Source organism: Cetorhinus maximus, chromosome 10 (assembly GCF_964194155.1).
Source record: "Cetorhinus maximus chromosome 10, sCetMax3.hap1.1, whole genome shotgun sequence".
In the NCBI taxonomy this organism is placed as follows: domain Eukaryota; kingdom Metazoa; phylum Chordata; class Chondrichthyes; order Lamniformes; family Cetorhinidae; genus Cetorhinus; species Cetorhinus maximus.
In genome coordinates this window covers 22,504,662-22,519,748 of record NC_135888.1, presented here as the reverse complement: position 1 = coordinate 22,519,748, position 15,087 = coordinate 22,504,662, and the positions used below count along the sequence as shown (strand labels likewise).

The window sequence follows — 15,087 nt, the reverse complement described above, 5'->3', positions numbered from 1 at the left end:
CTCCTGGCATGCCCTCCTGCCTTCATTGAACCAGGGTCAATTCCCTGGTTATTGGTAATGGTAGAGTGGGGGATATCGTGGGTGATGAGGTTACAGATTGTGTTTGAGTACAACTGTGCTGCTGCTGATGGTTCACAGTGCCTCATGGATGCCCAGTCTTGATTTACTAGATCTGTTTGAAATCTATCCCATTTAACATGGTGGCAGTGCCACACAACATGATGGAGGGTATCCTCAATGTGAAAGCAAGACTTCGTGTCCACAACGACTGCGGTAGTCACTCCTACCGAAACTGTCATAGACTGGCAGGCAGGTTGGTGAGGATGAGGTCAAGTATGCTTTTCCCTCTTGTTGGTTCCGTCACCAGCTGCCGCAGACCCAGTCTAGCAGCTATGTCGTTTAGGACTCAGCCAGCTCGGTCAGTAGTGGTGCTACCGAGTCACTCTTGGTGATGGACATTGAAGCCCCCCACCTAAAGCACATTCTGCGCCCTTTCCACCCTCAGTGTTTCCTCCAAGTGATGTTCAACATGGAGGAGCACTGATTCATCACCTGAGCGAGGGCGGTACATGGTAATCAGCAGGAGGTTTCTTTGCCCATGTTTGACCTGATGCCATGAGACTTCATGGGGTCCAGAGCTGTATGTTGAGGACTCCCAGGGCAACTCCCTCCCGACTATATACCACTGTGCCCCCACCTCTACTGGGTCTGTCCTGCTGGTGGGGGCTGTTGATAGTGTCTGGGACATTATCTATAAGGTATAATTCCGTGAGGATGACTGTCAGGCTGTTGCTTGACTAGTCTGTGAGACAGCTCTCCCAGTTTTGGCACTAGCCCCCAGATGTTAGTAAGGAGGACTTTGCAGCGTCGACAGGGCTGAGTTTCCTTTGTTGTTTCCGGTGCCTAGGTCAATGCCATGTGCTCCATCTAGTTTCATTCCTTTTTTGTGACTTTGTAGTGGTTTAATACAACCGAGTGGCTTGCTAGGCAACCACGTTGCTATGGGTCTGGAGTCACATGTAAGCCAGATCAGGTCTGATTTCCTTCCCTAAAGGGCATTAGTGAACAATTGACAATGGTTTCATGGTCATCATTAGACTTTTAATTCATTGAATTCACATTCCACCATCTGCCGTGGCGGGATTCAAACCCAGGTCCCCAGAGCATTACCCTGGGTCTCTGGATTACTAGTCCAGCGACAATACCACTACGCCGTAGCCTCCCCCAAACTCTTCTTTGGAATAGCGGCTGTGGGATCTAATACTTCCACCCCAGAGGGCAGATGGGGGCTCGGGTTTTAATGTCTCACTTGAAAGACGGATTTGCAGTGAAATGGATTGTTTCTCAGTTACGCACAGCACTTCTGCTGTATTATCCTTTAGACTGTGCCAAACAGCACTGTAGCGGGACACTCATCTAAGTTTGGGAAAGATGCACTGTTGTGTCTGCCTGTGTTTTTTTAAAGCTGTGGCAACATGAAAATTGACGTTAAACTTCTTAGTCCACACACCAGTTCTTGGAGGTAAACTGGCATTTATGCTAATCAGCTGCTCTTATTCAAATGGGGCATCAAATTCTGACTTGATGTTAGAACAAAATAATGTCAGTAAGCCTAAAAAGAGGAAGGATTTATTATGGGACTTTGCAGCATTAGGGTTGGCTTGCTTGATTCACCTGAGGTTTTGAGGTAATTACAGCTTTCATATTTTGGTTCCTCTGTTTTGAAACAGGGTTTCCCGATTAACTAGTGCTAACTCTCCAGGAATTCTGCAATTCTAGTTTAACTGGCAATAAAAACACGCACTTCCAAACAGGCTCAAGAATCCAGGTCATCTCACTAACCTCCAAATGGCCACTAAATCTGACCAAGTAAAACATGGCTGTGGGAGTGGGAGGAGGATTACACGAGGAGTGGTACAGATGGGGGTTACTTGATTTAGTGTAATTTCATAAATGTTATGAACATAACATAAGAAACGGGAGCAGGAATAGGCCCCATAAAACCTGCCAATAAGATCACGGCTGACCTTTCTCAGTTGCATATTCCCGCACTATCCCTTGTTAATGGCATCTTAATTATATACACAGATACACAGGTGAAAGGCATTGGTTAACTAAGTACTTAGAGCACTTATAAAGAGAGACTGCTGGGACGCTGGGGTTGGTGGTAGGTTGGAAGCAGCCATATGTAATGTTGCATTCTGTGAATAAACCTATTAACTAAGAAATTATGAGTGTCTAGTTTCATGCTTCAGCGATTGGGTTAACATCCCTATTCTGATGAAAGGTTGACCTGAAGCATTAATTTTGTTTTTCTCTCTCCAGAAATGATCCCTGACCTGTTTGAGTGTTTTCAGCATTTTCTGTTTTTTCCCCCCCATACCACTTGATTTCCCCGTGTGCCAAATAATCTGTCGATCCTTGCCGTGAATATACTCACTGGCTGCGCATCCATAGATCTCTGGGTAGAAAATGCCAAAGATTCAGACCCCACCCCCCAAAGAAGAAATTTCTTCTTGTCTCAGTCCTAAACCCCTTATCCTGAAACGATGACACCTATCTCTCCAGCTAGGGAAAACAGCATCTCAGTATGTACGGTTCATGCTATCTGACAAATTTGAAGGTGCCAACCCATCTTTAATGTAGATCGCTAAATGGTTTTTGTTCCCCTTTCCTGAACCATTAGACAACATGGAGAGGTCTCAGGCTCGACAGAAAGCATGAGGTGCAAATAGTTTGCATTATTAGTACCGTGCAGGAAACTTCAACTCTTGGAATTAGAGGGCGAGCATCTTGCTAAGGACACGAAAAGCAGCCCTTAGTTGCTGCTGTTTAAAAGTTGAGGTGCCCAGGAACGTCTATCAAAAGATTGTACGACGTAAGAATGGGAGGGAGGATGCTACAGCCAAGGAGTCATCAGTCGAGAATGCCAGCTCACCCTTTTCTTCATGCCCATCATGCTCAGCTGCATCTAATTGAAATGAAATAGACATCTTCCTTACAGTTAGAAACAGTGCCAGTGTGTCATCCTGCAACATTCAAGCGTTTACAATTTGTAATTTAAAAAAATGGTGACTTGAAGCCATGGATGATTGATTCAGGAAGAGCAAGCTAGCAGCAGTAAAGCCACATTTTTGCTTTTGTTACCTCCAGTCTTGGCTATTCCAATGCTTCCTATGCAACCTCCCATCTTTCGCCCTAAGTGATCTTCAGTTCATCCAAAAGTCTCCTGCCAGTTTCCTGACTCACTGAACCTCATTGACTCCTGGTTCAACCAAGCCTCAAATTTTAAAATCCTCATCCCTGTGTTCAAATCTGTCCATGTCCTCACCCCTCCCTATTTCAAAGACCTCTTCCAGCCCTAAAATCATCAAGATCTCTGTATTCCTCCAATTCTGGCCTCTTGTGCATCTCTTGGTTTATTTCATGGTGGGCTTTCTCTCTCTCTCTCTCTCTTTTCAGACACCCCTTGAAACCGACTTCTTTGACCAAGCTTTTGGTCACTTGTCCTAATATCTCCAAATGGGCTTGGTGCCAAATTTTGTTTGATAATGCTCTTGTAAAGCGCCTCGGGACATTTGACAATGTTAAAGGCGCTATATAAATGCAAGTTGATGTTGAGCAGGTGGGGAATTTCATAACTTTACACAGATGGCTTCTCAAAAATGTTTTTTTATTTCCTACCACCCACCTGCCCATTTCTATCAGTTCCAAAATCAACGGGTAAGATGGTGAAACATGGAGTACCAGCTGCCGAGAAGCCAGCCACCAGCCTTCCAGCTGCCCAAGCTGCTGCTCAAGCAGCTTTCCGGAGACAGATGACCAGTCAGACAGCAGGTAACTAAATCACTGACCGTAACTGGCTGTGAGGGGGTGGGCGCAGCTGATACACACCTTGGATTGGAGCTCGATCATTTTTAAAAAAAAACAAACTCCATGATGTGCTGCTCCAGAGATACCGCCTTTTGGGATGAAACATTAAACCGACGCCCTGCCTGCCCCTTCGTGGGTGTAAAAGATCCTGTGGCCACTATTCCGAAGAAGAGGAGAGGAGTTATCCATGGTGTCCTGGCCAATATTCCAAACCTAAATTATTTAAAAAATAAACTATTTAACTGGTCGTTACCACATTGCTGTTTGTGGGAGCTTGCTGTGCACAAATTGGCTGCTGTGTTTTCTACCCTCTCAGACGTACTCGATTGGCTGCAAAGTGCTTTGAGGTGTCCTGAGGTCATGAATGGCACAAAATAAATTTGTTTTTTTCATAAACTTGACACCTGTTCAGTGGTGATAGAGGAGAGGGGATGTCAAGCTATGACCCAAGGACCCTTTGCAACCTGACCCTCCGTTTCTGCCTCTTGCTCATTGGGTTTGTCCTGCCTGAAATGTTGTGGGTCCCTGAGATTTTGCAGGGGGCTGTAATTGTATTGCCTCATCGTTGAATTTTGATGTTCTGCTTTAGGATTTATCCATTCCGTTTGCAAATTAATGGGATTCATGCTCTCTATGACACTTTGAGGGTTCTTGTCTTTTCCCCAAGTGGCAATAAAGCCAAAAAAGCAGGGACACTGCTGAACTACAGGAATGCATAAGTGGTCTTTGGTCAATAGGCATGATGGGGGAAGATGACCAAAACTTATGACTTTAGACCAATGACATTGTTTCATCACTGCACTGCCAGTTGCCTCAAATATGCAATCCCCAAAAACTTCTAAGAGATTGTACAAGATTTTGGCCTTAGATGAGGATCCACCTTACACTAAATGTGAAGGGTCAGAGTGGCAGTTACCAATGTAGAGATGCTTAGTTTCAAAGTTGTTAGACAGTTGAAAAGTTCAGAAAGATGGAACATAAGTTGCAAAATCATCTGATTTGTAACCTCCTCGTAGCATACAACAACAGCTTATGTTCGTGTGGCACCCCCTGACACAGCAAAATATCCCAAGGTGCTTCAAGAGCGTAATCAGACAAAATTTGACACTGGGTCTTGCGAAGAGACTTTGGAACAGATGACTAAAAGCTTGGTCAAAGAGAAAGGTTTAAAGGAATGTTGTAAAGGAGCAGAGAGTGGTAGAGAGGCAGAGGGTTTTGGGAGGGAGTTCCAGAGCTTAGGGCTTAGGCAGTTGAGGGAGCGGACACTTGTGGTGGAGTGATTAAAATGAATAATGTGCAAGAGGCCAGAGCTGGAGGAGCACGGGTATGTCAGAGGGTTGTGTGGCTGGAGGAGGTAGCAGAAATAGGAAGAAAGGTGAGGCTTTGGCTGGATTTGAAAACATGGATGAGAATTTTAAAATTGAGACATTCCTAGACCAGGAGCCAGCGAAGGACACTTTGGGGCAACTGTTCGGATAAGCTGTATGTAAAGGTAAATTGGACTTGCTTGCACTTAGATGCAGGCATGTACCTATGAAATTAGACATCTTTATGACTTAAGCATGGTGTTAGAGTTTTCTAACATTGTAACCTTTTAAATCTGTTCCATTAGAGACAGGAAAAGGCTATTTAATTGAGAAATTTTATTTTGAAATTGTTTTTTGTTAAATTTAGTTCCAAGTGCTGTCCTCACAGAACCAGAACAAAAGGAAGCTGTCCCAACCATCGGTGTTCAATTCCTGAAAGATACAGGCTTGTCTCAGACTGTCTTGTGAGTAGCAACATTTACCATTTGGAGAGATGAAAGGAAATGCAGGCTATTGTTCATCAGTGAGGTGAAATCTAAATGCTTCCCTTTGCAGAGTCAATGGGAATGGGGGGAAAACTCTCCACTGGTTGGAGTCATACCTAGCACAAAGGAAGATGGTTGTGGTTGTTGGAGGTCAGTCATCTCAGCTCCAGGACATCACTGCAGGAGTTCCTCAGGGTAGTGTCCTCAGCTCAGCCATCTTCAGCTGCTTCATCATAAGGTCAGAAGTGGGGATGTTCACTGATGATTGCACAATGTTCAGCATCATTCGCGACTCCTCAGATACTGAAGCAGTCCATGTCCAAATGCAGCAAGACCTGGACAATATCCAGGCTTGGGCTGACAAGTGGCAAGTAACATTTGCACCACCCAAGTGTCAGGCAATGACCATCTCCAACAAGAGAGAATCCAATCCTCGTCCCTTGATGTTCAGTGGCATTACCATCACTGAATCCCCCACTATCAACATCCTGAGGGTTACCATTGATCAGAAACTGAACTGGACTAGCCATATAAATACTGTGGCTGCAAGAGCAGGTCAGAGGCTGGGAATCCTGCGATGAGTAATGCACCTCCTGACTCCCCAAAGCCTGTCCACCATCTACAAGACACAAGTTAGGAGTGTGATGGAGTACTCTCCACTTGCCTGGATGAGTGCAGCTCCCACAACACTCAAGAAGCTTGACACCATCCAGTATAAAGCCTGCTTGATTGGCACCACATCCACAAACATTCACACCCTCCACCACCGATGCACAGTAGCAACAGTGTGTACCATCTACAAGGTGCACTGCAGGAATTCACTAAGGCTCATTCTATAGCACCTTCCAAATCCACGACCACTACCATCTAGAAGGACAAGGGCAGCAGACAGATGGGAACACCACCACCTGGAAGTTCCCCTCCAAGTCACTCACCATCCTGACTTGGAAATATATCACCGTTCCTTCACTGCAGCTGGGTCAAAATCCTGGAACTCCCTTCCTAACAGCACTGTGGGTGTACCTGCACCACAGGGACTGCAGCGGCTCAAGAAGGCAGCTAACCACTGCCTTCTCAAGGGCAACTAGGGATGGGCAATAAATGCTGGCCCAGCCAGCGAAGTCCACATCCTGTGAATGAATGAAAAAAAGATACAGGAGGAGGCCATTCAACCCTGCTGTCTCTTGCATCCTCCAGATAGATCAGGGCAGAACTGTATTTTCACTCCATCTTATTCACCTTAGTTCCATAACCCTTAATACTCTTAGCCTTATCAACCTTAGTTTCGACATTTTTAATTCTCCCTTTTGGGAGAGAGACAGAATTCCAGATTTCCACTAAATTTCCAGATTTCTTCCTTTCAGTGAAGAAGTGCTTCCTGACATCACTCCTGAATGGCCTAGCTCTCAATTTAAGCTTCTGCCCCTTTGTTGCAGACTCGTCCACCAGAAGAAATACTTTCTGCCTGTCTACCCTATCAACTCCTTTATGATCATTTAAAATGTCCTTATCTTAACTCCAACTTCCATCAAGGGACTATATGCCTCGTTTAAGCACCATCCTTGTAACTTAACTCCTTTAGCCCTGGTATCATTCTGGTAAATATTCTGCACTGCATTCCTTCGAAGGCCATTATATCCTTCCTGAGGTGTGGTGCCCAGAACTGCAGGTGCGCTCTAATCAGAGCTTTAAGCAACAAATAATATAACTTCTGCCACTGCCTATTCCAACCCTCTTGAGGTGAAGGCCAACATTCCATTTGCCTTGTTAATTACCTTGTTACAGTGATAGTTCCCTAGCTTCTCTCTGTATACCTTAATGACTTTATTTCCCAGCTCTCCCTCTTTTAAGCAGCTCAATTGAATTTATAACTGTGGCCTCCTCACAACACTTTTTTTGTGATATTGTTTTCCTGGGATTTGCTGTAAACTGACTGAGCTCGAATCCTACAGCTCATCCCTTGTCCTGAGTTTTCTGTGTGAGAAGGGAAATAAAGAAAGATTTTCATTTGTATAAGTGCCTTTTACCATCACAGAACATCCCAAGGGGCTTTGTAGCCAACGAAGTACTTTTGACGTGTCGTCATTGTTGTAGGAAAAATGGAGGAGCACTCTTCCCCTTCTACCGTGTTCATTTCCTTCACTTTTCTTTGAACCCATCCAAGTGATCACCCTTGCATGCAGGAAGCCTAACCTAAATTGACACAAACTCTCTTCATAACCCTTGTCCCCTCATTTCAGGTATAATCCTGGTGAATACTCCTTGGACTCTCTACAAGGCCTGCGTAATTTTCCTAAGCTGGGATACCAGACTGAGCATTTTAGTTCAAATAAGTTCTGACCCACATTCCATATAACTACTTTTTCACATTCCAAGCCTCATGCATCCCACTATGTAATTCTGATCACGTTTCACAATGACCAACCTTTAATGGCCTAAGAGTCTTGACCCCTAAATTCTTTTCTTCATTTTCTCCCACCTTCCAGCCTCACGTACTACCCCTTACTGTTACCTTAAACTGCATGTGCCATGATTCCACAGGCCTGGCAGCGTCTGTGGAGGGAGAAATAGAGTTAAGGTTTCAGGTCTGTGACCTGTCCTTAGGACTGGTGAAAGGTCATCGACCTGAAACATTAACTCTTTTTCTGTCTCCACAGATGCTGCTAGCTCTGCTGATGATTCGTAGTATTTTTTTTTCCAGATTTCAAGCATCTGCAATGTTTTATCCAGATGCAGGCTTCAACTCTCCCGTCCACCGTACGATTTACTTCTTAGATTAAGATCATCCGCAAGTGAATGTATTCACCTCTGTTCCCAGCTTCAGTGTATTTGTAATACCAAATGAAATTTAGGGACACCATTTGTCAATGGCTGATGATCACTTTGTTTTCCTTGAGTCTAATTGACGTGTGGGTTTTGTACAATCTGACACTTGCTTGTGCAGATTGGCAGGTAGCTATATGATTGATGCACCTCCATCTGATAGCGGGATTGTCCAAACACTTTGTCCTTATGAGCTGTACAGAGGCATTCTGTGAATCTTAATGAGTGTGCTGGGGGATCCTGTATGCCGATTAGATGATGCGTGAAAGTTAATTTTATTAAATTCTAAATCCAGGGACCTAATTTGTTGGATGGTAGCAATTTTGCATATAGTTGCAAAGTGGACTTTAACTAGTATCCCCTTCAGCCAGAACTTGGTGTGGCTCCAGTCTTATTTCCATCTGTGTGTGTCTTTATAATTACTGTTCAAGAAGTAGGCTTCTATTTTCATATCTACATAACATTATCAGTTGTGCATGGGAATTAATTGCCTTTCTTGCTGGTTATTGCTATTGGAATGGGAACCCAGATGATTATATTAAACTAATATTAGTCAGTTTTTCTTTTGTTCAAGTAAAGAACTCAACAAAAATTCATTGTTTTTTCTCTTTGTGAAATTGAGTTGAGTCTGTGGTTTTCTCCATTAACTTGTTTAAAGTCAGGAATTTTCAGATTGAATGGTATTGTTCTGCTGTGGATGATGCTGCACTTTGCAAACTTGCCTTTAGGTGGCACCATTGCTGCTCTGGTTCAGGTGAGAATGACCAGAACACACCTGGAAAGGTGGAGCTTTTCTTTCAAACAGGCAGCAGGTGCTGGCAGTTTGGGGCAATATATTACATATAACAATATTACACAGTACTTGCAGTGCAGAAACAGGCTATTCTGCCCTACAGGTCTCTGCCAGTGTTTATGCTCCACATGAGCTTCCTCCCATCCCTCCCATCCATTGTACTACCTCAATATTCTTTTCATAACATGGAGACAAATCTCCACTATTGAAAAGGAAACATTTTCAGGGCTATGGGGTAAGAGCAGAACTGAGCAGAGTTAATTGGCTAGCTGTACCAAAGAACCAGCACAAGTGATTTGGTCCTACCTGCGTGCTCATGCCCCTCCAGGCACTGTGGCACTACAGAATCTATTTAATTTTAAAATCTATCTAACAGTGCATGTTTCTGAGCAGGTTTGGAGGTGAGCCACCCGGGCAGAATCCCAGTGTTAGGATTAGAAGGCAGATGTCCGTGCAATTTAATAGCCTGCTGGGAAAGCACAATTGCTATTGCTAATCTTCATGAGCCTACAATATATGCTTTAGTTAAGCTGTAAGCAGGGTTGTATCCTGATCCAGAGCAAATGAAATCTCTGGAGGATAAGAATGCTTTCACCTGGAATTAGTGTTAAATATAATGTAAAAAAAATGATTTGGAACATTTCCTTTTCAAGGACAATTGTTCTTTCATTTGTGCCAGTGCAGAACAAGGTAACTTTGAGTGCATCAATCCCTATTCATAGGAAGAGGATGAGACCATTCAACCCCTAGAACCTGTTCCACCATTCAATAAGACCATGGCAGAAGTGTCTGTACCTTAACTCCATCCGACTGCCTTTGCTCCATTATACCCTTACCTAAAGTAGCTATTGATCTCTGATTTAAAGTGACTGATTGAGTCAGCGTCTACTGGTTATTGTGGGTGAAATATTTCCTAAGTTCTCTGCTGAATGACTTCGCTCTGATGTTAAGGTTATGTCTCCATGTCCTAGGCTTCCTCAGCAGCTGCAGTTTATTGGCTTGGATGAGTATTTTTATGCAGTTCACTTTTTAAAACTCAGCAGATTCCATCACCTGTGCCTCAGTCAGAGAAATCTCAGACTACACAGATCAGCACATGTCAGGCTCATGAGCCTTGTTGACCATGGAAATTGCAGCTTCAGACTTGCCACCTTCATTACAATCCGTATCATTTTACTCCTCTGCACCTGCTTCCCCTCCTTTTTTCCCCATCCCATTTGGCCTTGTCCCCTTCAGCACCCCCATTCACCTTCACCCCAACTCTTGCTGTCCCCCATCTCCTTCCTCTCTCTGCACTCTCCCCCTACCCCACTCAGACCTCATCCCCTCTCCCCCTACCCCACTCAGACCTCATCCCCTCTCCCACTACCCTGCTCGGACCTTGTCCCCTCATGTCTGTTCATTGCTATCAGTTCCCCTCACTTATATTTTTTTCAGTGTTGACCAGTACCCGGCAGGGGTGCTGTCTTTATCACATGTCCACCTCCGCCCCGGTGATCTGCTCGAGCGCTGACTTCCATTTTTAAACTCTTGCAGAAGGAGCTCGCTTCCTGTCCACAAACCTCGTGTCCTGTTATTGCAAAATTCTATTGTGCTTTACTGTCACCGTTTCCCGTTTGGTTTTACACTGGCCACTGCCCCAGTTTAATACTGCTGCTCAGTGGCTTTGGAAGGGGCTGCTGAAGCCTTTCTATTTATTTTTATATATGCTCATGGGCAATGCAATTTATTCGCAAATCAAATAACTCAGTAACAGGAGTTTGCAAACTGCGGAGTGATGTTTGGCACTACTCTGGCCGACATGATAAATTGTGCCCTGCGTCCTGTCTCTCATTCTTGGCAATGATACATGAAATGTGCTGGTGATTGACATCATTAACCTGGCTTGAAATGGCTCTGCTGCATCAATGGCAATTTGCATTTATATAGCACCTTTTATATAGTAAAATGTCTCCAGGCACTTAAGAGGGCCGCCATCAGACCATATTTGACACTGAACCACATAAGGGGATTTTAGGACTGGTGACCAAAAGCTTGGACATATAGGCAGGTTTTAAAGCAGCATTGCAAAAGTTGAGAGAGAAAATGGAGATGGTTAGAGAGGAAAGGGTAGTGCAGAATGTGAACAGTGATTCAATTCAGTCATGAGGTGAAAATACCTTTTTGCTCTGATATGTGACTGTGATAATATTGTTCCCAGTAAGGAAAATGTAATGCAACACTATAATTAACATTGGCGTTAATTGGACCCCATTGGCACTGGCTCATGACGCTGTTTGTCCTGGAAAATCTAGGTATTTTTTCCTTTTATGTGGTTTACCTCTCAGCAGGGAGTAGATTAAATTTCTGAGGGATTTGCCCGTCATAGGCTAGCCTTTCTGTGAAGCAAAGGGGAGTTGCATGCTGCTGAGATGTGAATTGCCAGACTGCCCCTTTAAGTGCGCTACCAGTGCTGCCTGGCTTTATCCATGAAAAGTTAATGGAATTCTGCTGTATAATTCAAATCCTCTTGTCGACCAATTGGGCAGTGGATGACAGATGCCTTCAGCATTGATAGCTCAGTCTGTCATTACTGGCTCCCCTCACTCCCCCATCACTGACCTGGCAGCTCAGATCAAAGCTTGATGTGCTGTATGAATTAGTCCATCTAGTTCATGTGAATACAAATCTATCTAACTTCACCTTGAGAAGCAGAAAGTGGTCTTATTGTCAAACAATGAATGATATAGATATAAAATGCTTTATCATTGTCTCTGAATGTTGCACACTCAATAGATTACTTTTGAAATACAGGCACTGCTTTCCCTCTCTCCCCCTCTCCCTCTCTCTCTCTCCGCCTCACTCCATCCCCCCCTGCCCCCGCGCTCCAACTCCACCCCCCCACCCCACCCCCACCCACCCCCTCCCAGGGCCCCTTCCCCTGGACACCCCCTCTCCCTCCTTTTTTCTCTCTCGCGCTGTCCAATATTTTACTTGCCTCAACCAGCAAGCCTGCTTGTAATACTGCATCTAGTAGATGCAGCTATAGTCTCCATTATAAATTGTGTACATTATCAAAGGGAGCACTATCATTGCAATTCCCCTGTAGGGATATCTCTTCCTAATTGGTCAATCAACCTCTAGCCCTTCTAAAGCCATTTTGTTTGATATATTTCAGATATCTTTCATACAAATCCTGGAATTTTCAGTTGTTGAGGTCAAGGCTGATGAGCTTATAGTTGTTCGATGTGACGTCATCACCTTTGAATATGGGGACAGTTTTAAATGATCTAATTTGTCCCAGGGTTTCTCCATCTGTTCTTTACAAAACTGCTCTCTAGCCTTTTCAGCAGCCTTGAGGGGTATATTTATGTGACTGTGGATTTATTGGTTTTTAGCCCCATCATCTTGTCTGGAGCCTATGTTCCACTGTTTATCAAACCTTAGTAAGTGTATAATGACTTTGGTATATGGTTAGTCTTCTGCTTGGCCGTAAAAGCTCCAAGAATTTGTCATGTAGCATGTTAAGAACCTCCTGTTCACCCTCTTGCTTAGCTCCATAAACTTAGGGTTTTAGCTCCTTGCCTGATTAACCACTCGCTGTTATAGTTTTTGAAGAATTTTTTGCCCTTGTTTAGCATTTGCTGCTTGGCTGTTTGCCAGTCTCCCTTGATATCCTGGAGTAATGGACAGTTCTGGGCACCATGCCTTAAAAATCTTGATCGGCACCCCATTAAACATTCGCTCCCTTCACCACCAATGCACAGTGGCAGTAGTGTGTACCATCTACAAGATGCACTGCAGCAACTCACCAAAGCTTCTTCGACAGCACCTTCCAAACTCACGACCTCTACCGCCTAGAAAAACAAGGGCAGCAGATGTACGAACACCCGCAAGTTCCCCTCCAAGTCGCACACCATCCTGAGTTGGAACTGCATCGTTGTCCCTACACTGTCGCTAGGCCAAAATAGTGGAGCAAACTCCCGAACAGCACAGTAGATGTATCCTCTCAATGCGCTTAGGGATGGGGAGAATACTGGCCTTGCCAGCGATGCTCACACCCAAGGACAGATTTTTTTTTTTTTTTAATTAGCCTTGGATGGAGTGCATCACAGATTTACTAGAATGACATTTGAACTCCAAAGGTTAAATTATGGGGAGATTTTATTCCCTTGAATATAGAAGGTTAAAGGAGTGATTTGATTGAAGTTTTCAAAATATTAAGAAGAACAGAATAGGTAGATAGAGATAAACTATTTCCTCTTGTTGTGGAGTCTAGGACTAGAGGGCATAGCCTAAAAATTAGAACCATACCTTTCAGAATTGAAATTAGGAAACACTTCTACATGCAAAGGGTGTTATACAAAGCTATTAAGAGGTATCATACTTGAAGGTCGCGGGACATATTGAGAGAATAGTTGGCCAAACAAATGGGACCTTGGACTTCATAAATAGAGATATTAAATACAAAAGTAATGAAATTTTGTTGAATCTTTATAAAGATCTGGTTAAGGCTACAGCTGGAATATTGTGTCCAGTTCTACTCACCCAAGAATGTGAAGGTCCTTGAGAGATTGCAGAGGAGATTTACCAGAATGGTTCCAGGGGTAGGGGATTTTAGCTACAAGCTTAGGCTCGAGAAGCTGGGGCTGTCTCTTTGTAGCAAAGGAGATTGAGGGGAGATTTGATAGAGGTGCACATGATTGACAGATTTAGATAAGGTAGACAAAGAAAAGTTGTTCCCATTAGCTGATCGTACAAAGACTGGGGACCCAGATTTAAAAGTTTTGGGCAAGAGAAGCAAGGTGGGGATGTGAGGAAGAACTTTTTATTTAGTGAGTGGTAATGACCTGGAACTCGCTGCCTGTGAGGGTGATGAAAGCAGAGATGATGAATGGTTTCAGAAGGAAGTTGGATGGAAATAAACTTGCAGGGCTACGGGGTTAAAGCAGGGAAATAGGGCTGACTGGATTGTTCTATTCACAGTCTGCATGCACTCAATGGCTTGAATGGCGTCCTCCTGTGCCATAATGACTCTACAGCTCTCTGGTGCAAGGTTGTTTTATGGAGTTAGGTCACAGATCAGCCATGATCTCATTGAAGGGCTGAACAGGCTTGAAGGGCTAAATGGCCTCCTCCTATTCCTATGATCCTACCCTGAATCTTTTTACACCGTACAAACTTATATTCTGTCAAGAGGTCACTCTCTCCTTTCTCCATCACAACTTTATTCCAATAAAACGTCCTAATGATCCCTTTTTAATTTTTCTGTGTTTCTTTTTAAACTTTTCAATCCATCTTGGGAATTGGCTGAGAAGAACAAAGTGGCAACTCAATTGTAATTAAATACAGTCTAAAAGACTAGGAACCATATGTGCCTTCTCCCTCTTTCTCAGTTCAAGGTTTCATGGATGTATAAATGAAACAAGAAAAATGACAAATACATTTTGAAAGAAGTTGTAGTGGATAATGACTGTTATAGTAAAGAATCAGGCAGGAACCATTCAAATGCAATGTTTTGCCTTCAATGCATATTCTAATAGTTTTGCCTCGGAAATTATTGGAATAAAGCAGTAATAACTGTAGATGTGGTAAGATTGTATGGACGGACTGGAAGAATATGAAGAGACTGCCTTTTATCTTGGATCTAATCCTATTTTTCAGAAACTCTTCAAAGTGACCTGTGCACAAGTGCAATTGTTACACGTTCCAAGCATTAGAGGGTTTGCGCACAACATAAACTCCACTAATTACAACCATGTTTAATCTACTTTGGATATGGGTTCCTGGTTTGACAATGCCATGATTTTAAAATTCTCATCCTTGT

At 43.6% G+C, this 15,087-nt stretch overlaps 1 protein-coding gene across 1 annotated transcript in view; it reads left to right on the top strand.

The window, feature by feature from the left end:
* The window catches only part of nup214 (nucleoporin 214), a 127,513-nt gene that overhangs the window by 61,025 nt on the left and 51,401 nt on the right, over nucleotides 1-15,087 (top strand). Inside the window, exons 23-24 of the mRNA XM_078551278.1 lie at nucleotides 3,709-3,837; nucleotides 5,548-5,644. Of these exons, the coding sequence (XP_078407404.1) occupies nucleotides 3,709-3,837; nucleotides 5,548-5,644 (226 nt within the window). The remainder of the gene's footprint in view (nucleotides 1-3,708; nucleotides 3,838-5,547; nucleotides 5,645-15,087) is intronic.